A 23693-nucleotide genomic window follows, 5' to 3' on the forward strand; every position below is an offset into this window, starting at 1 on the left:
AAAATATTTGTTATTCGAAGAAAGAAAGAGAGATAGATATATGTAGTTGTGTGTACTATACTCATGGTGGTCGAAAGCACGAAGATTTACCGTCGAAAATAAAAGTTGCGTCGTCGAGTAAGAGGAATGCATAATTTGTATACATTCAAATGTTAAAATTTTGTCTGAGACACCGTTCAATTAAACTTACAACTTTCGTTTCCTGTCTTCTATATCTTCGGTGACAAAAACAATGTCGTCGGTTATATATCTTGTTGTACGATTTACAAATTTTGTACTTATGCATAATGCAATACCACTTGCATTAGTATCCATGAACAATACTTACAATGTCACGGATAATTTCTTTCTTTTTCTGTTTTTTTAATTAAAAAAAAAAAAAAAAAAACAATGTCAAAGTAATTATTATTCACACACACACACACACACATAACGTGCATACGAATAATTTTGTCATAGAATTATTTCTACTATAAATTATTTCATTCGTATTCGTTAGATAATTATACAGGAATAAATTAATTTAAACTCGTTCTAGTTAAATTTTTCTTTTTTTTCTTTTTTATCTTTGTTTTTCTATCAAGATTAAAAAGAATCATTGATGATATCAATGTTGATAGGAAGTAATAAGATAAGTCAGAAATAAGTAGGAAAATACGGATACATATGTTCACGAAGAGAATGCGTGCGAGCATATTATTATACAACGACAAGTGAATAATTTTACGGTGAACCTTGCTATAAATTAGTCGTTTTCCTTCCCCCTAAACCCCTCCCGCCACCCCCTGTCACTATCCGTTGTTGTCGGCACTCATCTGCATGGCGCCATGTCTTGCATAACGTATAAATTCGCGACCGGTGATATTCTCTAAGGTTTTTATTATTATTTTTTTTTTCATTCTATCTTTGTATCTTCTCTCTCTCTCTCTCTCTCTCTCTCTTACACATGTACACGCTTAGACATTTTTTTTTTATTTTCTTACGTCCGTAAATTCCAAGATCGATCGTCGGACGTAAAACCGGTAATAAAACTCGGTATAAAAGGATGCAGATCGTAATGGTGTTCGACTGGCGTCAAAAGCTCGCAAGTTATTTATATTTATATTTATTTTCTATACTTTTTTTTATATCACGGATGTTTTAACAATAAACGTGAAAAAAAATGAATTAAAAAAAAATGACGATGATGATTTTGTGGTTTTGTTTATTTCGTAAAAAAAAAAAAAAAAAAATAATGAATAAAATGATAATAAATGAAGAATAAAATTAATAAAATTAATAATTGAATTAAATTTAAATAAAATTTTTATACAAGATAAATGAGAATATGGAAGAGTTCATCCATAGTGTACGGTTAGTATTCAAATTATTTATCAGAATCGTTTTATTAATTTTAAATAAAACATATTAACGAGATTACAATTGCAACAGTTAAGTTAATTACAATATTACGAGTTTAAAAAATGTACTAGTTGCGAAGAAGTTGGCATATTTTAACTTGTAAGTTGTTGTTGTTGTATCGTTCGATGAAACGGTACCAGTGATTTAGAAATCTACTGAAGCAAGTAGTTCACACATTCGAGCTAATCGGACGCGTGTGCTTAGAACGACATGGTAGGTGTTAATTAGTCATTCCTTGAAAGAAACTTTGAAACGTGCAATGCCTTATTTTTTTCAAACATGATAGTTCTCTCGTTATATGTGGTATTTTAACAGTAGTATGCATGAAAGGTGCAGCTGATCAAAATTCTTTCGAGATGACAAAGCCGATGACGATGCCGTTGGTAGCTATTATTATTTTTTTTCTCCTTTTTCTTCTTCTTCCGTGTGTGCTGTTTAATCCTCGACCCTTTGAGAGAAAGAGAGAGAGAGAGAGAGAAGGGGTAACGAAGAACCTAAGACTCGTCTCGCACGCGATATTACGTGAGCTACCGAGCACGAAATTTTTACCTCCTGTGTGTGTCTACTTACGTTTGCAGTTTCTCTCTCTTTCTACATTTAATTTCTTTTTTTTTTTTTTTTTAAACACGCACCGAGTTTTAACAAAAACGACAATCGACATCGTTAAAAAAAAGGGGATGGTAAGGAAGATACATTGGAACGATTGTTTTTTTTTTCCTACGAACATTTTCTTATGTTAGTTGCTCTCTTATTTGTTGTCAATTCGACACGTGTCCTTTGAACGTAACTCGTAAAACAGGTTTCTTCCTAACGACGATCCGGTCCTCCTAGTAATCACATTTGCATAGAATCGAATAAAGGCTAGATTTCTCGTTAGAAAACAATTTCTCAAGGTTATGTGGATTAGATAAAAGATAGCAGGGTATAAATGTATTATAATTTTACATATATATATTTCGTGTTACCAGTTATTTTACTACGACTCACGACAGATAAGAAAATAATTTAAATACATAGAACTTAGTTAAAGAATATTTTTTATTATTTTTTCAACACCTTCTAAGTCATAGAATTGTGATCAGATTCGATAGGAAAGTGTTAACACGTTCATACGAGGGCGTATCGATACTAACACATATACACGTGTTAGATTATTACTTTGATCAACTTGTTCACTCCCGTTTTTCATACTACTCGTGGGGTAAGTGTACTTAGCAAGGTTGTTTCTTCTTACATTCAATTTGAATTTGTGTTTGTTATTGGAATAAATATAAGATGTATATATATATGTATATATACATGTATGTAAAGTTATAAGCTTAATCATAATAATCGTTAAAGTTATGACTAGATTAATAAACAACTTGGTTGAAGTGATGGTTGAGTAGGCGTTAGTATATGATTATTTGCTTATTTTAATAGGAAATAAAATATTCTATGGCATATAATGGATTATTATATAGTAGTCATTAAAATTGTCTGGCTACTAGACTAGGTGTTTAAAAAAAATGATAAAACTATCATCATTGAAGAAAATAGATGTTCTTGGAAGATCGTACGGTATATAATTGGCAGACTTATACTACAATTCATTAAAATCAATCTTTCATCGAGTTACTTTAAATCGTAACAGTAAATTCCAATTTGGATCGATCGCATGAAAGATATTTCTCATTTTATTAGCTATCGTGATCGTTCTGAAATCAACTTGTGGAGACCGTTATCGTTCTCCTTTACGTGACACGAATAGTGTCGTTCAATGGAATTCATTGGCACGCAAATGTCATTGTATACAATAATGAAATATATATTTATTTATAAAAGGAATTTATTGTCCTATGAATTCTCTTTCTCTTTTTCCTTTTCATTATTCGATACCTCGTAAAAAATGTTTAATCCGTGATTTATCGTAATCGTGATCGAATCGGTATTATCGAAAATCAGTAGTGTTTATCGCCATACCAGTAGTTTCGTTCCTCACGGAAGTTACTTTAAAGAATGATTGGACCTTGTACACTTGGACCTCGTTAAATCGTTTTGCAAAAGATTCGTGGCCGTTCGACAAGCGAGAATTATCATTCTAACCGGCGGTTAAGTTAGCGTGTCTTACTCTGGCAAACGTTGGTTCAAGAAAATTTCCATGGCACTAACTGCAAACTGTGCTTAGTGTTGGGTAAGTTAAATGCATCGTGTTTTGATATCATGTAAAAAGTATCGATAATTTGTTTTAATGTTAAACAGATCAATTTAGTATTACTAAATCATCGAACATTCTATTATTAATTTATTATGAATACAAATATTTTTCTATAAACATTAGTAAGAGATGTATAATAAAAATGAGAAAAATAATTTTACATGACATTTAGTCAGATCGTAAGAAAAATTTGTTGTAATATATTGCTATGACATTTTCAAATATTAAACATACACTTTTCTCACCGTTTAAATTATGAATGCACCCTAAATGAGCGTGAGCAGAGAGAGAGAGAGAGAGAGAGAGAGAGAGAGAGAAAGAGAGAGGCGCACCTTTCCTGTTTCGTACGTCGAACCAGGTACTCGGAGAAGAACAAACGATGACGAACGACTCTCCTGGCTGGCCATTCTTAAAATGCACGAAATTTATCGTCCTACACGTCTGTCTGTTCATATTATTGCTTTTCTCAAGTCTGCCAAGAGAAAGAAAGAGAAATAGAAACATAAAGAGAGAGAGAAAAAGAGAAAGAGAGTTCTGCTCGTATGAGGAAAAATTTTTTTTGTTTTTTACTAGAGTCGAGTATTGTATGCAGATTCTTTAGTCTAGGATAGATCTTTATTCTCTATGAGTAATAAATTTATTTTTAATGGCACGTTTAAATACTTGAACCTTTCATCTTTAACTAATCTTAAGATTCTGTAGGATTAGAATATATGATTTAGTCTTAAAATATTTCAAATTACATTGCTAAATATATATTAGATATATGTTATTATAATATTAAAGGTAAAACTAAGTAATTAAGTTATTAAAAAGAATATTAAATAACTTAATTACTTAGTTAATTTAATTTAATTTAAATTTTAATTATTTAATTTGTATTATATTATTTATTTTAATTATTTATTTTAATTTCAATTTATTGTAAAAAAATATTAGGAATAAAGGAAATTACTTATTTATAAAATATTCCAAATTTCACTGACAAACACACATCAAGTATATTATTATAATTTTATTTAATTTAATTTAAATTGAAATTATTTAATTTAAATTATATAATTTATTTTAATTTAAATTTATTTAAAAAAAAATATTAGGAATAAAGGAAATTACTTATTTATAAAATATTTCAAATTTCATTGATAAACACACATCAAATATATACAATTATAATGTTGAAGCTAAAATTAAATAAGTAAGTTACGAAAAAAAATAAATGATATTAAATTTAGCGTACAGGGAAGTTGCAAGAGGATAACAACGAAGAGTAATGTCCTGTCTGAAAGCTGTTCGTAGGCGTGGTCGATCAATGAGAAACGATCCTTCGATCTATCGCACAAGACGACCCTTATTTTTCTTTTTATTTTATTTTATTTTTTCCCTCTTGATATGAACGAGGTCCTTTTAAAAAAGAATCTATTTTCTACTACCATCATCATCATCATCATCATCATCATCATCATCATCATCATCATCGTCGTCGTCGTCGTCGTCGTCGTCGTTGTAGTCATCGTTAGCCTTTAAGTTATGTAAATAAGACTTTCAAACATTGATCAGAGTTTTATTCGTCAAATAATACTTTGAGATACACGTCAGGAAACATTTCACAAGTATATCGTATGACGATGATGCCTTGTCACGATTATTTTCATGGAACCCATAAGAGATCGATTTATACTGATTAGAATAGATAGATAGATAGTTTAGATGAATTGAGAACCTCTGTATGGTAGGAATCTGACGGTAAATTACGAGCTGCACGAGTCTATCCACGCAGGATGTCCAAGCTGTGCAGGTGGTCGAGTTGAATGTTCAAAAGAGAAGAACGGAACGTAAGAAGAAGAAATTACGAGAGACAATCGATTCATTTTTATCCGGGTCATTGATAAAGGATCCGTTTGTTATTACATAGAACGAAAAAATAAAAAGGGTAGATATGATAATAAATACACGTGTTAATAAAATTATATTTGATCGTAAGTGTTAAAACATGTTTTAGAAAATATATTTGATCATTATTTGTTACAATTATTTGAGATAAAAATTGTTATCTTTCGTGTTTATTATATCTCATGTCTCAATTATCAAATTCTAGGTTTATAGTAATTTGGAAAATTTGTTGTTTTTTTTTTTTATGAATCACTTGTTATTAGATTTATTGGAAATTTACGAAAACGAGATAATTTTATTGGCAATAATAACTATGTGAAAGCTGTTAGAATCAATAAAGGATGGAAGGAAAATGGATCCAGTTTTTAATCTAAATCGAAGTTTCTGCACTTAAGATTACAAACCGGCCTTGGTTCGAATGAATGACTCGTTGCTTTCCCGTTTCGTAAGCTAAGCTCGATGGAAAATCGTGTGGGACGTTTCTTATTCTGAAATCATTAAGGCTAATCGATTAATCGTTTCAAGATCTCCTTGACAATTACGTTATCTTCCTTTTCTAATTTACGATCGAAGTAAGTTACTTTACGTTTAGAGGTTGAAACACAAAGTAGTTAGTTGAATTATTTAAATTAACTTGTTGCGTGATACATATTATTTATTTTTTAATCATTTCTTAATCTATTTAAAACAACTTGTTTCCTTTTGTACATGTTAACACTGCAATACTTATTTATCATGTAATTAATATTAAACGTATGTCACGTTTAAGTTCACACGATTGAATATATAATATTAGATTTCGAATCATCCTATGTCATTCGTTCGATTTCTTAGTAATCGTCAAGTTGCAAATCATTTTTCATGTCGCTTTCGCTGGAACCGACAACGAACAACGATCGGTGGGGTTGGTTCACATTGTCGTTGAACAACAAGACGTGGCACGAATTGCAACTCTCTGCTAGCCTCATACGTCGAGTAGTGGTTTTATGCAAATTCAAACCATACGAGGCAGTTACGAAAGTTACGAAGGAGACGTTGAGTGTAAAAAGAGAAAATAGGAAGGTCCTCGATCTATGTGTTACAGAAAAACACATATCTCTGCAACATGTTTATACGATTTTTAGTCTTGTATGTACATCCTTATATATTCCAATAATTTTAATATTTTGTAAACTTTTTAATTATATTATTAATAGTTTTCTATGTTAAATAAATAAAAAAAAACTAGTCATCGTCGATTCCAATTTCACATAGTGAATTTTTGCGTGTTCATTATGGTAATGCATTTAACCTTTCTCAAGTATTTGCTTGTTAAAAGAATACCCCATGACATGGTACTCGTTTTATGGCGTTAATAATTATTCCCACCTTAAACCACAGAAACCCTTACCGATTATTAGCATTACCTAGTATTTTCACGTTTTTTTTTTTAATTATCTGAAACACCCGCGATAATTTCACGTTAGGATTCTTATCTACACTTACGAAGGACTAAAATTCGTAACGTACTCGTTTACATGTTTCTATTTTTCTTGATATTTTTCTAACAACACCAAGGTATAACGTTACCAATTGAAATTAATTAGAAAATAAACGTAGCAATCGACTGAAAACATTTGTTGCAAAACTTATCTTTGAGTTAAATTGGGTGCAATTTGCATGAAGCGTTTTAAGTGCAGTTTTATTTAGCGATAACCAAAAGGTAGGTGATGTTCTTAAGTGCAAAGCTTAAAATAAACCTTAGCATGTCTCTTAGTTTGGTATGAATGTAAGTTCGCATTAAGAGAGTCTGTTAAATATTTTTGTTAAAAGAAAATGATAAGAATGATAATGTGTCGTTAGTATATATATATGTATAAATGTTTTTCGAATAATCAAAAAAATAAGTAAAAGAAAAGAATATAAAACAAACAAGGTTTGAAGCGTTTCCAAACCAATGAGCCAAAGACTACGTAAGAATACATACTCATGAGTCCTTGTTATGTTAGAATTACCGTTTAATAGTTTTCAGAAGCAACCAAGCATAACCTCTTTGCGGTTAACGAGTTTACAAATAGTACTGTACTAGCGGTAAGTTAGGAAAATTTTATTAACCATTAAATACGCGTGTCTTTGAATCATCATATAGAATCAAATTTAGTTGAACTAGTTTAACAGTAAAATAAAAACATTAAAAAGAATAACCTACTATACCCAACGTGTATATCACTGTTTCATTATTTTTTTACATTTTATATGTAACATTTTTTTTGTTTGACCTAATTCGATTCTAAATTTGAAAATAACATTTAACAAAATTATAACATCGTAAGTTTCTTCATACTAAGACTAAGTTGTTACAGCACAACTAACATAAATTATCGTAGATAGTAGGTAGCGTTAAACTAGCGATCGTTTTCATTGACTGAAACGATGCGAGTATATCAGATGGGAGCTGAGCCATTGGACTCGTTTGCTAAGAGACGCATCGTCAGACATTTTCCGTCTCATACGCACTTATTCAGTAAATATATATGTGAGCAGAGTAGAGAAATAGAGTTTTCGATATGCTAGTAGGATTCACGCACGTATCCCTTCACGTACATACGTCTGAATAAAAATAGAAATAACATGGTGCTTAGCATGAGAGAAGCATGTCTGTTGTGTACGCGTTGGGATTATCGATACCTGACAGCTGACCCCGGTAGAGGTCAACACGAGTAGGCGAGGCTTCCAATGGTGAAACGGAAAAGGAAGTCGTGACTCTCTTGGTTCCTTCCTTCTGCCATTTCATTCTCTTCTTCTATCAACTATAAAGATCGTTTTTAATCGATTACTTTCTTCCTTTTTTTAATCCTATAACCGTGCGTCATAGAAAATACACGCAACGTTGCAACGTTTTCTTATTGTTAGTTCAAATTTTTTTAAATAAAAATATTCCTACAGTTAAATGGATTCTTTTTTTTTTATGAACAAACGTTGCATAAGATATAAATAACATTACTTTTAAATATTATATTTGAAGTTTTATAGAATTTTCTCGACTACATTTCCGACTACTATGATTTATTATGACATAAACTTAACAATGGATACCATTCAAAGTTCACAATTAAATTTGAACAAAGCATTCGGATACTACGAATGATTGTTCAATGCTTGGGGTTCATGTATCTAGGATTGTCCGAACAAAACGCGCAGTCAGGTAGCTAATATATCGTGATAAATGTTTAAAGCGTGAATAGGAATCAATTTGCGCGGTACTTGATTATATTTTGAAAGAAGGAGAAAGTCTATTGAGAGAATACGTGCTAAGATAGAGTTTATTCATCTGCTGTATAAATCAATGTATATATTATAAATACACGCATTCTATTATTCGTTTAAGTAAAATAAAATTGTACACACGTTAGGTGGTCCTAGATCAATTGATAAAATTCAATAATTTATTTCAGATTTTAATTCAAAGATTAATATTATTTAAAAATTCGAAACTTTTGTACTAAATTTTAAGAGGCTTAAAACTTTAGAAGATTATTTCTTTAACTTGACATTTCTATTTTTTTTTGCTAGCACCTGTCAAAAGAACTCGCAGAGATTTTAGTCAAGTGTAATCCAGGAACAGTATACGAGTCGCCATTAAAAGGACAGTCGTGTTCGCGTTGACAGAAGAACCCATTCACGTTGTAGAAAGACATCATTAATCTTTCTCGGATGGTTACGTGGGCTTCCAGAAACGTGAAGGTTCAACATTCGAGGGGTTCTTTACTGTAAAGGGGTCCAAAGTGGCGACTCAAGAAAACCCATTAGAAACGATAACTAGGTCTTCCTCTTTCCGATTGGGATCTACCACATTCCGTAAGAATGTTACACATCTTCTCTACTGTAAGGGAACACATCCACCTGAACGGGACACACAGGTGCACTGGGGGGAGTGGGAGGAGGACTCTGGTTACCTTGTTCAACGAGTTTTCAAAGCTTGCCTCTGACTACGGAATTACTGGTCCAGATTCTGAACACCACGAGTTGAGTCATTATCTTCAACTGAAGAATGTACAATTTGTGTGATACATCTTTCTTTCTTTTTCTTTTTTTTTTCTGGTCTAACGGGTACAAATGTTGCTCGTATTTCTAATGTACTATCTAGAAACTATTCAAGAATATCCAAAGCTCTCAAACAGAGAGAGAGAGAGAGAGAGAGAGAGAGAACGAAATAGAACAGGATATATACCACTTTCGACGTACTCCATTCTTACAAAGAAGAAAAAAATACAAAATGTTAACTCATGCTATTCGTCGCACGTAATTCGTCAGTTTTAAAGAACATTATCTTACGGGGCTCGTATTCATTCCTCCCCTTCTTCTAAAACTCGAGCTTTCAACGCTTATATGCACCGCCCATTTTGGCTTCGTTTTATACGGAGAAATGGATAAAACAATGGTGTGGTGAGTAAGCCTGACGACGAAAATGTTTCCTTCTCCTCTTCTTCTTCCTTTTTTTTTTCTTCATCGTTGGTACGGTCGTACTACCGTTGCACGGCATTATAATTCTTGGCAACGTTAAGGCCACTTCGTTGCAGCTGCTAGTCTCGTCAGTCCCTTAGAACTCGTATACTTTTCGTATTCTTGTATGGTGCACAAAGGGAAATCGATCAACATGAATGCACTTCGATCGAACAAATTCGTTTCAGTCATTTCAGTAACATTTCATTAAATCAGCCCCTCTTGTTGTTTGTTGTTTTTACGTGAGATCAATATATATGCATAAGGAATATAGTTATCAGAATGACAAACACGTATTGTTATAGAGAAATTGTTTTTTTCTCTTTCTCTCTCGTTGTAATCACTTCGAGAGGGTTATTGTTTGAATGAGGAAAGAGTTTAAGAAAAATCGGGAAAGCGATTATATTCTATAACACCTTGGCCCACTTTCACCTAATTACGTATGTCTTTTGAGTAGGTGCATTTAATGAAATAATACAATCTATTGTATGCAACATAATAGAAATGTTTTTATCAATTTCAGTCTAAACTTACAACCTCCCTCTTTTCCCCAATTTTTTTTTTAACTCGGTATTTTAATGTATGAAAAGTCAACGCTAATTGTGGCATGAAACTAGTGCAGTATAGCACTTTGAACGTCTTTGCGATAAACTCTAATGGTGCTGGTGCATAAACATTGTGAGATAAATGATAAAATATATTCTACTATATTTAAAGAAGAATCATAAAAGATAGTTGATTGTTCTATTAAGGAAATAACGAGAAAGAAAAAAGAATAATAAAAATAGCAAGTATTAGAAAGTTAGATTAAATGTCGAATAGATTAATTTTATTGCTTATGGGAGTTGTGTGGTTTTTAATGATGTTTTTTTTTTTTTTTTTTAATATAAATATCTCCATTCGAAATAATATACGATAGAAGTTAGCAATAGCAATTCATGTTGTCGTCGTTGTTGCGATATGTCGTAAAAATGTCGATAGTTAATATAAACGAAGGAAGAACGAGGTGACCGAGTTGTCATACGTCGATACGATAAACTTGTTTCATACCATAGTAATCGTCGCTTAAGAAATTCCACGTGGCCTTTTATCTAACGCACAATTCGCACCTTTCACTCGACAAAACGATCTATAGGAGGACGTAAAAAAGGAACGGTATTTGATCGTTGACCATGTCAATTAAGGTTTATCACGTTAGATAGAGTAATCGGAAATTGGAAGTTTCATTGTCTTTTCTTTTTTTTTTGATCAACTAACTTTCTAAATACATACAATGAGTATAATATAATAAAATTTAACCCTCGAAGTTATCACTGCGCATGAGCGTTTAAATAATCACGTTAGAATGAAAAAAATGTTGAAATTAGAACGTTATTATCATATATTCTCTTTATTAGGAATATTATTACCGGTACACACATGCGCAACGTTCGGAAAGTCATGTAAACAACATTGAATAAATGAACCTTCGTAGAGGACAATGTCTTAGTCTAACCGGTGATTCCGAAGAGGATGGATACGTACAACATATATTTCGTGCTTTAATACTATAATATAGATATATATATATATATATTTTGAGATTAATTATAAAATTAAGATTTAGATTAATTATAAAATTAATTAATTATATTTTTAGATTAATTAGAAAAATTAAGAGGACCGGCATACGTAGAACATATATTCCGTACTTTTATACTATAATTTAGTATAATATAAGTAATATATACTATAATACTATATATATATATTTTTAGATTAATTAGCAATAGTTTTAGATATTTTTAGTACTCTTACATATTTTAACAACATTTATATTGCTTTAATTTAAATATATTTATGTGCAAACATTTGCACATTTATTTCATTTGTTAACTTTATCAATCGTATTGAAATATTCTTTGATTAATTATATACATAATATAATTTCGTAATTGAATTTTGTATTGTAATTTAAAATGAAATTTACGGATTAAGCAAGTTTCTTGAAAATAAAAAGGATATTCTGTGGTCAGAAGCAGAAATCGTTCATGCGGTTGAACGTAGACATTATACTGGAGTTTACCGGTCAGGGTAGCTTAACTTGGCCAGGTTGCTTCTTTAATTTTGAGTATGCCGACCAACGGGTAGGTACCCATTAACGACCATTTCGAGGTATCTCTTGCAAAGTTTAAGAGAAAAGGAGACGGAAGAAGACTCGTTGTTTCTTTTTGTTTTATGATTTTTAACGCGCCATAAGGGAATACGAATATTCGATATGTCGATTTATTTATTTATACAATTTGTGTATATTTAAGATTTGTTGGTTTTTGTTGTGTTTTTATTTCTTTTTATTGAGGATATTTATTTCAAAGTAGAAATTTATTGAAGAACGTTTTAATCGAGTATAGTGTAAACGTTTATACATGTGAGGATCCTTTTAATCTATTTCTATATACGTGAACGTAGATGGGGTTTTAAGTGTCAATCATTTTCACTTAAACGAACTATTTTTAAAGAAGGATTCTTTTACTTTTTGTCTTTTTCTTCTTATTATTCGAGACCTTTTGAAGTACGAGACTCTTGACGAAATACAGAAGTTAGAACATAAATCAATGACTACATCTGTCATAGATGTGCAATTAATAGATCTTTAAGATTTTTCAAAATAAATATTACAACATTGATAAAAGTATTATAATTATTTTGATTTAAAGATATTAAAAGTTAAAGAAATTTATGAAAGTGTTACGGTGTAAATCATTAGAAAGTATATTTTACATTCAAATAAAGCTTTTCACGAATCTTTGGGTGATCCAATGTATCATCGTATTTTGGTATCACGGAAGTACTACTCTTCATTTTGCCATAAATGTCAGACTGGAGTAAGTAACATATGTTAACGTTATATGTTATCGAGATAGTTCGATTAAACGTTCGATAAAAATAGATTAAACAAATCTTAAAATATAACATGCATATATTATTTGATTTATTTGGTATACGTTAGTATAAAAACAGTTCAGTCAAAATTTCTATTATATTTTATTTATAATATAATTTATATAAAAATATATTTTATTATAATAAAATTTATAATATTATATATATTATATTATATATAATATATAATTTATATATAAATTATATTTTATTTATAAATATAATTTCTATTATATTTTATATTGGATTATTAATTATCTAACATTAACAACACATACTTAATTTTAATAAAGCAGTATTGGAGTTATCGAAAAGGGATTTTCTCTCCCTCTTTATCTATCAGAATATCTATCGAAAGTTTACGGGTTTCTGGAAAAGGCTTTAACGATCTTTGAACATTAACCCAGTTAACTGTAGTGTATCTGCGAGGGCGATTCGCGATATAACCAACGAGGAACACCATAAATCAGCGTATTTCGGTATCGCGGAAGCCAAGCTACCGGTATTTATATAACTCGATGGTTCGTGGTGCTCGTCGCTAGAAACGAGATGCATCGTTTTCTCTTCTTCTTCTTCTTCTTCGACTACTACTACTACTATTAACTACTACTATCTTTCTCTTTTTCTCTATCTCCAAGTGAAACTCTCTTTGTCGATTTCTCGCCTGGCTAATGTGAGATCTTTGTAGCTCATTGGTGTCTTGTACACGACTACGAAAAGGGGTGCACGCATTTGAATTTGATACCAAGCCAACTCTGGTGTCCAAACTCCATGAACTGAGTCACACGAAATTTGAGTAATAAACGGGTTCACACGAGACGAAAACAAGGATCTGACGTGTTCTTCCTCTATGTTTCTTTCTTTTATTTTACTGTATTTTTATTTCTTACTTTCTTTTTCTCTTATTGTCGTAGACAGGTGGAAAACGGAAGAAAATAATTGATGTAACTGTAATTAGACCGTATCGTCTGGTACGTCAAATTTATGTGTTAACCTTTTTAAATGGGAGAACAAAATCGTTGTTTGTCCAATCTTCAAAGGAACCGATATTATGATCTCGATGATGATTTTATTTTTGCATTAAATTAAATTAAAATATTTTTTATTTTTACTCTAATATTGTAAATAGATAAAAATCATTAAGAAATTTATATTTAATCGTGTGTAGATTGTGTTGAATTAGTGGTGTAACTAGAAATCGCCATTGTGCGTTCTGTTTTATCGGTGTATAGTGTAGAGGGGGTGTAGGGGGAGTAAGTAGAGGGAGGAGGAGCTTAGAAAAGTACAACATATCCTATTAAATTTATCACCTTCTCTTTCTATCTTGTAGTAACACCGGTGACCCCCAGCGATTCCGTATCCGTACATTTATCACAATCAGTACTCTTGATTGGTTGGCCATTTTGCACGTGGGTGTATCGAAGAGAAACGGGTATATCGTGCGATCTTTGTCGAGATAAAGAATATCGCATAGAAAGTACACGCCTTCCGCTTTTGCATGTAATTAATGCCTTTCTACGTGTAAGGAAGAATTTCAAATGTTGTTTTCCCCCTTTACTTAAACCCCCACTTCACCTGAATTTCATCTCGAGATGAAAAGTCTTTAAAACGTTTTCCTTTTTTTTTTTTTATTCTAAAACATTTATGATACCTTTACTGAGAGTGCAATTGCGAAATAAACGTTCACTCGACAATCCTACCACCGTTTAATACTTTCAATACCATTTGCTTTTTCTAACAACCATCCTATTTATTTTCACATGCTGTATCACGTATCTGTCTGCAATTGCATTATATGCGTATATATGCATAACATATATGTACCGTAGTTTGAACAAAATATTGATGTCTTCGTTGCAATAAGAAAAAAAATTAATATTTATATATATATATAATAATAATAAAATAAATATATAATAAAAATATATAATATTATATATTTAATTAATATTATATTATATTATAATATATCAATATTAACTATATAATAATATTATAATAATAATATATATCATATTTTATATTTTTATTATAATAAAAAAATAAATATATAAAAATATTCCCAAATAAATATTTTTTTATTTAATTATTTTCTAATATGAAATAACAGTTCAATATATCTTAAGTTCCAAATTTAATTTTTATATATAGATTTTTTATTTTAAAATATTTAAATAAATCAAATAATAAATTTAGTTACACAATACCATCTGTTAAAATACAAAGTATATACAAATGTGCATATATATATATGAATCTGTAATATCAGTTCATTCAACTCTGCGTAAGCTCGCGACCAAAAATAATTCCACATTCGTGCTTGCAGCAATCTTTATGTTTGAACACTCCTAAGTAATTGACAAAAAATTTCTATTATCAATTAATCGAATCGTATTTTCTTTTCAATGATAATGATCTTATTTACGAATATGATTGAAAAATAAGAGTAAAGAATACACAAACATGAAGAAAAAGAGAAAACAGGAACATGTAAGAATAATTTAAAGATGATAAAATCACAGTAACGGTGTTTCGTATATATTTTAACATAAGTGATATACCATGTGACTGATTTCAACTTGTGAGTCACCATAACGTTGAAAGATTCGATACGGTTATTCGGTGTGAAAGATACTTTACGATAGCATACATACGTCGAACATTAAATTCCTGACAGCCCCTACCGTAGACTCTTCTTCTTCTTCTTCTTATCTTATTTTTTCTTTTTTTGTTTTGTTTATAATATCGTCGTTCTTTTTCGTCTGCGAGTTCTTAAGTGCCAACAAAAACGACGTCTTCTTAACGCGAAGAACAAACATCGTGGTTTTGTAGCAAAGGTTGTTCCATCGATGCAACCCCGATGAATCGAACTTTTGAAAGTGTCGATTGACGAGCGTGCGTGCATGCGTGCGTGCATGCGTGCGTGCATGCATGCATGGTTTGAGGGAGACGTTTAAAAACTCCCGCGCACACGTATCTTTGAAAGCGAATGGTTCGCTAGCTAACTGGTGGTTTACAAGGAAGAGCATTAAACTACTACCGAGTTTAACATTTATGACGTTACTTCGATCGTATCTCGTGCAACAAGTATCGACAAAAAAAATACTTGGATGCCCTGCTGTATTTCTTATGTATGTGTGTATGTGTGTGCAAACTTATTTATATTTATTGCAACGCCTACTATCGAACTTTTATCATCAACAAATACTACCCTGATCGATTTGTTACGATTATTTTTAACTTTAATCCTTTGGGTGGTGAATATTTTTACCTAAAATATTTTGTAGAAAACGAATTGTTTATTATTAATAAATTACTTTACTTTTTTTTTATATTTGTTTTTCTATATTTTAACGTACCATTAAACCATCCATTGGTTTAAAATTTCAAGCTCGAAAATGGGATTAATGTAAGTGACGATTTAAAAATGTACTTTCGTTCAAATTAAACCCTTAAGTTATCAATTATTTTATTCTTTACACTCGTTTCTAATGGATTCATTCTTAAACACATCATTTATTGATATTTTATCATCTAACTTTCTTTCAATTGTCAACAATGTATTTAACGATTGTAAAAGTACGAGTTATCTTTTCAAGTCTTCGATATCACATCAATGTTTGATTTATAAAATCGATTAGATAATTGTAATGTATCAATGAATTTTATCGTAGATATCAAGGACTGGTTAGTTTGATAATGACATTTTTTTTGTGTTCATAAAACACATTTGATTTTCACAGATTTTGGTTATCATAGATGGTATAGTTTAATGTTGATATTGCTACAAATATTAAGTTGTTAAATCATATAGACATTCTTAAGATTATTAGACAAGTTAAAATGAAATAAAATCTAAGTGTTCGTAATTGTCTGACAATTCAATGACACGAAGTATTAGTTTGCTACCAAGAATTGCTTACCTATTATTGATAAAATGATATAAGGATAAAGATTCTTATCAATGAATCGAATTAAACTATCGGTGATTACATACAGTGGCCCATTAAAAAAGAAATTTTTAGATAAATTAAAAATTTGCATAAAACCATACACATATTTAATGTCAAATTATTTTGAATTTAATAAAGATTGAAATTTGTCTAATAAATTTATATTAAAAATGAAAGAATTAATAAAAAAAAAAAAAAACAAATACTTTATTAGAATATTTCATTTCAGGTAAAAGAAGTATTCAAAAGACACATTTTTTACACACACACACATACATACATGATTTATAAATAATTTCTTGAATTTTTAGCAAACGTATTGAAATGACTTTTTATCAGTAAAATTATTTCTACAAATATAAACGATACGAATTAATTCATCGAGAATTGTGTTATTAATTTAATTAATTAATTGATTATAAAAAAAGGAAAGTCAGGAAATAGTATGTATTAAATAGTTGAAAGCGAGAGTTATAGTTCATCGTACGAAGTTGGTTCTTCGTCACGCGTTGAAATCTCCCGTTGGATCGTTCTCTTACTTTCGATTTTACACGCGTTCCAATCTTTTGCGATGATTAGCACCGATCATTGCCGATTCATTTTCTCGGGGCCATGATCTCTGTTAATCTCGTAATCATCGATCCGATCGTGACCAACAGATATATCGATCTTTGAAAAAGTAGTAACATTTATTTCCTCGTGTTTTTAAACCATCTTGGTAATAATTTTCATACTACTGTTACTTTAATTGTATCTATGGAAGTTTCAATAATAAATAATAATAGATTTTCAAACAAAAATGTTTTATAATAATTTAAATAATAATAATAATAATAGATTTTTAAATAAAATGTATATAATGTATCATGAAGATTTAAATAATAATAATATTAATACATTATGAAACAAAAATGTTTTATAAATAATTTAAATAATTTGATTGAGTTTTTTTTTTGTGCCAAAAATTTTTAGATCTTCCTTAAGACTGTGCAACGAGTCTCTTATTATTAAAAATACGATTTAAATATCAATTTATTTATGTTTAGTGGTATACCAGAACGAAGATGTTTTGGTTATCAGAGATGTATAGTCTAACGCTGATACTGTTACAAATATTAAGTTAAATCATATAGACATTCTTAAGATTACCAGACAGATTCAGATGGAATTAAATCCTAAGCTGTTCATAATAGTCTGATAATTCAATGACACGAAGTATCAGGTTACTACCAAGAATCGTTTATTAATTTATCTCAAAAAATAATTGCTTACCTATCATTGATTAAACGATTCTTATCGATGAATCGAATTACACTTTCGGTGAATTATACAATGGACAATTAACAAAAAAAAAAAAAAAAGGAAAAAGAAAATGTTAGATAAATTCAATTTGCATCACGATTAGATTAAAACCATTACACGTTTAATGTCAAATTGTTTTGCATTTAGAAATGATTGAAACTGTCTAATAATTTTTTTTTAATTAAAAATGATGAATGAATAAAAAACAAAATACTTCATTAGAATATTTCATTTAAGATAAAAAGAAATTATACAAATGACTTCAACTAAAAGATAATAAATGAGAATTATATTCTGTAAATTTGGTATGACTTACAACTTGGCTTCTTCCCTGATCTTAGCTAATAAATTTTCTCTACAATGCATTTTACTTGATCTACGATACTTTCTCTTACTAGATGGATAGAGTTCTTCGATTGAAATTTAGCTTGGGGCCAATTGATGATCGTTTCTCAATACGATCGGGGTACATAAGTAAGAGATATATATGTACATCGGTATAAGGTTCTTTCTCTTAGCGATTTATCTCTTTCGCATAATGAAGCCTTCTACTATGGTAGCTCTATACGATTACCGTTTAATCGGTATGCTGCTCTACATCGGTATATTATTAATTTACTTTAATAACGCGTTATACGAATGAATTATGCGGTAAATTAATAATCACGTTACCTGAGATGATCGAGTTACCTTTCTCGCGTACTTTTATTAATTCAATACAATTTGAATGTTCAATACGGGAAGCGAAATATCGTTTTCTTTTCTTTTCTTATACGTCAATCGAAAAAAAGAATTATAATATCAAGCATTAAATAATAATAATAATGGATTGTAAGATAAAAAAAGGGTGAATTCAAATTAAAATAATGCAATGTACTTACGTAAAAGGATAGTTCAACTCGATGAGAACGCTTAGGCACACAGGTGAGTGCTTCCGATCTGCAACATCCGGTATCGTCCGAGCACCTGTGCAAGATGGCGCAGTGTGGAATGTAGGTGGTCGATGGACTCGGGTAGACATCGCGAACCGGAATAACTCTTGGACGTGGCCACTGACAGTTACCTTCTTTAGATACTTTAATAGCGTATTGTAGAGCATCTTTGATTTGTGCAGCTGAAAATGAAAATCACAAAATAATCAACCTCTTAATTATTTCTATAAAATGTTCAATACAATGATTATTATTATTTTTTAATGTAGAAATAAGATAAATGTGTATGAGATTAGAATCAAATCGTCAGATAACTTGTCAGTGTCGAGTACTTAGTAGAAGTCGTTTGTTTAGAAACTACATGTTCATCGTCAAAGGGGAGTGTGGAGAGGGGTGAAAGGAGAAAAGGGAGAGTCAGTTTATCATTCATCAAACTCATCGACTATTTTTGTCTTGCAATATTCGCAAGATCGAACGATATCGGTCACGAATGCTTTCTATTGATTCAAGGGAAAGATAAAATGCTTTTCCTTAATCGCTTTCTACGCATTCCACATACTGTTGATAATTATTTCTACGTAAGGAGTTAGTTATATCTTGTTATTGAAAGCTTTGGAAAAAATGTTCTCATAAATCAAGAAAACGTCCATCATGTATGTGTGTGTAGTACAATAAGCTTTGAAGAGGGATGGAGGGAATTATGTATAGTTCGAGTTTGCACGGATAGTTTCTTTTCTGAGTTAGAAGATAAGATCAAAGGGCTTTGTGTTTACTTTGTTATTAGCCAGGGATGCAAAACTTGAATGATTCAATGGTACTTATATATGTATTTATTAACAACACATATGAAACACATTGTATATACGTGATGGAACGTCGGTAGAACGTTTACAGGATGAATTAATTCAACGCGACAAAAGGGCAACGATTACATCAAACTCTCATTCCCAGAGATGAAGTAATCATGAGTCATGTTACTTCGTGCCTAGTTTAAAAAAAAAAAAAAGAAAAAAATCCCTTAAGAGATTTCTTCTCAACATCCTTAAACTTTAACACGGGTAATTACACGTAAATAGCTAACGGATAATATGAACATTGGATAGGTTGTAACATAAAATCCAAATATTCTCGTATTTTATATAATATATATATATATATATATATATATATATATATATATATATATATATGTTTGAAAGTTATTTATTAAAAAAAAAAAATATAATACTCAACTAAACGTCTTTATTAATAATATCGAAGTTAACTCGCACAACATTGCAGATATTCACGATTAGGGTTAATCGGGCCAAGTTCGCGAGTATAGTTCAAAGAAGAAGATAAAGATGAAATAAATGTGCAGTTTTATGAATATTGGAGGAATTACGAGAGGGCAAAATAATCACACATCGTTTCTAATCGAAAATTATTATTACGAGAGAGTGTTCTCTTATTCGTCTATTTTACTCGTCGCGTTCCACGCATAACTCTTTTACGTTCGCACACGGTATGGCATTAAATCGTCGTTTGTCAGTCGGCATTACACTCGTGGATTAGTTTATTGGCCGTAACGTAATGTTAGAGAGAAAAAGAGAAAACGGAAGATGATGATATTTCTCATAGAACGAAGTCAAATCAAATCGAACTTGTTTCTTGAATATTTTACGAGTCTCATGAGTTTCTCCTTTCTCGAGTGGGGAAAAAGCTCAAGAATTAATCGTTTTTTTTTGTTTTATTTTTATTTTTTTTTATTTAGGAAAACATAAAGCATAAGTACACGCTACAAACCGTGTCGAAATATAGTTATATATATATCTTGTTTTAATGTGTAGAAAAATTGCAATATCTTTCGTGACTGACATGAGTAGTATAATAATCCAATGAAAATTATCTACAATCGATTTTACGAATAATTACACCGTTTATTATATGCACGAAAGGGGAAAATTATGTTTCGTATAATACAAATGAAACACGATATTAAGTAATATTAGCTAATGTTCTTCACCTTTTGAAATAATAAAATAATTTAGTTCACTAATTTTTTGAGTTGGTTTTTCTTTTCAAAAAAAAAAAAAAGACATAAGCGAAAGTGAAAAATATTTTTTGACAGGAGGTACGAAACACATGATTTTCATATGAGTTTTGGAAATGATTCTACTCTTTGATATATATGTATATGTATATACGTATTTCTCAAGTCGTTTAATCTTCACCGCCGATCTCCGGTTATGCTAATTTCGAGCGTAGGCGTTGCTTCCACTCGGCATGGCTCGCACTGACACCGAGATTCTATCTAAGCGCGTTCACAATAGAGGCACGACCGTCAGGAATTCTGAAGAATCGTTTTCTCTCTCTTTCTCTCTTTCTCTTTCGTTTCGTACATCTCGTATTCAAACGTATTCCTGAATTTATTATACCAAGTGAAAAGAGTTTAGAGATTCGATCACACCTGTTATTTTTTTTTTCCCCAATTGGTCGTGTGTCTTCTTCTATTATATTTTTTTTTGTCTTCACTTTGTCCAAAAGTTGCCAACTACCTGTCAATATTTGTGATCTAGATTGAAATATCAAATTTAAAAAAAAAAAAAAAAAGAAAAATATCAGAATATTATCTTAGTAAACTTTTTAATTTGACTTGATTTTTATATTTAATTATAATTTTATATTTTTATATTTAATTTTGATTAATTTGATTTGATTTTATTTTTTTTTTTTTTTATAATGAAATTACCCAATGACGGAAGTAAAACGTAAAATCGCGTGAATAGTAATCGTGATTGGTAATGCAAATAAAAACGAATGGTATTCTTGTTTTTTTTTTTTTTGTATCTAACAAATCTCGACATATCTTTTCTATCGAAGAAATAAAAAGTTTTGTTTAAACGTTCGATGCTACGTAAACGAAGGTTGAATCCTGTCGCGCACGTGCGGCCTAACTTTCGTCGTCGTTGTTGGTTTGTAAACGTTGCAAGGTATGCAGGTAGGTATAACACCTTTCGTGTCAGGGGATAAACACGGTTGAGAAAGGAAAGTGAAAAAAGGTGTTTGAGAATTTGCTGCAACTGTGTGCAATCAATTTTACATCTTAACGTTTGAATCTCTTTGTTTTTTATTTATTTTCTTTCTATTGAAAATATTACGTTTTATTAGAAATTTCTATGAAAAAATTATTTTACGAAATGAAATAAAAAAAAAAAATGAATTGTATTGTTGATTTTTCATTTAAATTTAAATCGTATAAATTTCAATTTAAATTATACTAGAAAACATTGTTGTACAGTGACAACAATCTTGAAGATAAGTTAGCAAGCATGTTTTTGAAATCATTTGAGATTCACGAAGATATCTTGATCGATCATGTAATCACATTGAGCATGGGTACAACGTCCCTGAATAAATAGAGGCGTTCGCGAGAACACGCTTGTCAAGTTTTCGAGCTTTTCTGAATACATGCGTGTGTCGACATTTTAATAAATGAGAGATGAGGATCTAACAAAACAGGCTTTCGTATAGGTAGCTATGTACTTTATATCTTTTCTTCTTGTTTCTTTTTTTTTCATTCTTCCTTGTAGAATATTGTAATGTTTAATAATGTAATCATTGTCACAAAGTTCTGTCTGTTGATTGATATTTTTTTTTTTTATAGAATATTGCTCGAAGAAATTTATTATTATTTTTTTTAATATTCAATGCTAATGTACTCTTTAGATTTTTGTTTTTTATTTAAAATGATAATAATTATATTTTATTTTATAATTATATTATAATAAAATATAATTATATTTAAGATAATATTAATAATAAAAGATAATATTAATAATGATATTAATAATTACTTATGTACTGTCTAAACAACGTAAAAAAAAAAAGAAAAATAAAATGAAACGTTTGATCGAAAAGGGCCACCTACGTTGTCCTTTGAATATCGATTAACAACGAACCTTCGAGTAGGGTCTTAAAGTTAATTGGGGAAGATGCTGTGTTACTGTAATCTACATAAATCGATTACGGAACGCCTCGAACGTGATTGCGCTATCGTATCACGTTTTCCGTACTCTCTCACTCTCTCTCTTTCTTTCTTTATCTCTTTTTTTCATTACATGATAATAATTAAATGAATGTTTCTCATTAAAACTAGTTCATATTTTAGGAATTTTTCTATTTTTGATGATACAAGATGACATTGCATTTTTTTCAATTTATGTTATTTTATTTAATTGAAAAGATTCTCATTTTATAAATTGAATTGATGAATTGAAATAAATCATTGAATATCAAAGATATGATGCTAATTTTAAATTGAGAAATAGATGGATGATTTTAAGTTGAGAAATAGATGGATGATTTTAAGTTGAGAAATAGATGGATGATTTTAATTTAAGATCGCATAACTTTGATAATATTTAAATCCAATTCAGCAATACTTTTGTACGTTTGAAAAGATGATATATTTGTTCATTCAATCATAAGCTAATTGCAGCTTGAAAATGCAATGAAATTAATGCAATATAAAATTTGTGTTGTACATTATTGTTCGCGTGTTTTCAATCTGTTCAAATTTTCATGTTAAAGATATATTTCGTTCTGGTCGACCAATCATTGGAAAGGCTG

The 23693-nt window shown here is 30.1% G+C and overlaps 1 protein-coding gene across 1 annotated transcript in view; it reads right to left on the reverse strand.

Moving 5' to 3' along the window:
- Positions 1-23693, reverse strand: part of LOC107064860 (uncharacterized) — an 81546-nt gene that overhangs the window by 21119 nt on the left and 36734 nt on the right. The window contains exon 3 of the mRNA XM_015318006.2: positions 19032-19264. Coding sequence (XP_015173492.2) covers positions 19032-19264 — 233 coding nt within the window. The remainder of the gene's footprint in view (positions 1-19031; positions 19265-23693) is intronic.

Source organism: Polistes dominula, unplaced genomic scaffold (assembly GCF_049000335.1).
Source record: "Polistes dominula isolate Pdom_NZ unplaced genomic scaffold, Pdom_raw_medaka contig_16, whole genome shotgun sequence".
NCBI classification, from domain to species: Eukaryota; Metazoa; Arthropoda; class Insecta; order Hymenoptera; family Vespidae; genus Polistes; species Polistes dominula.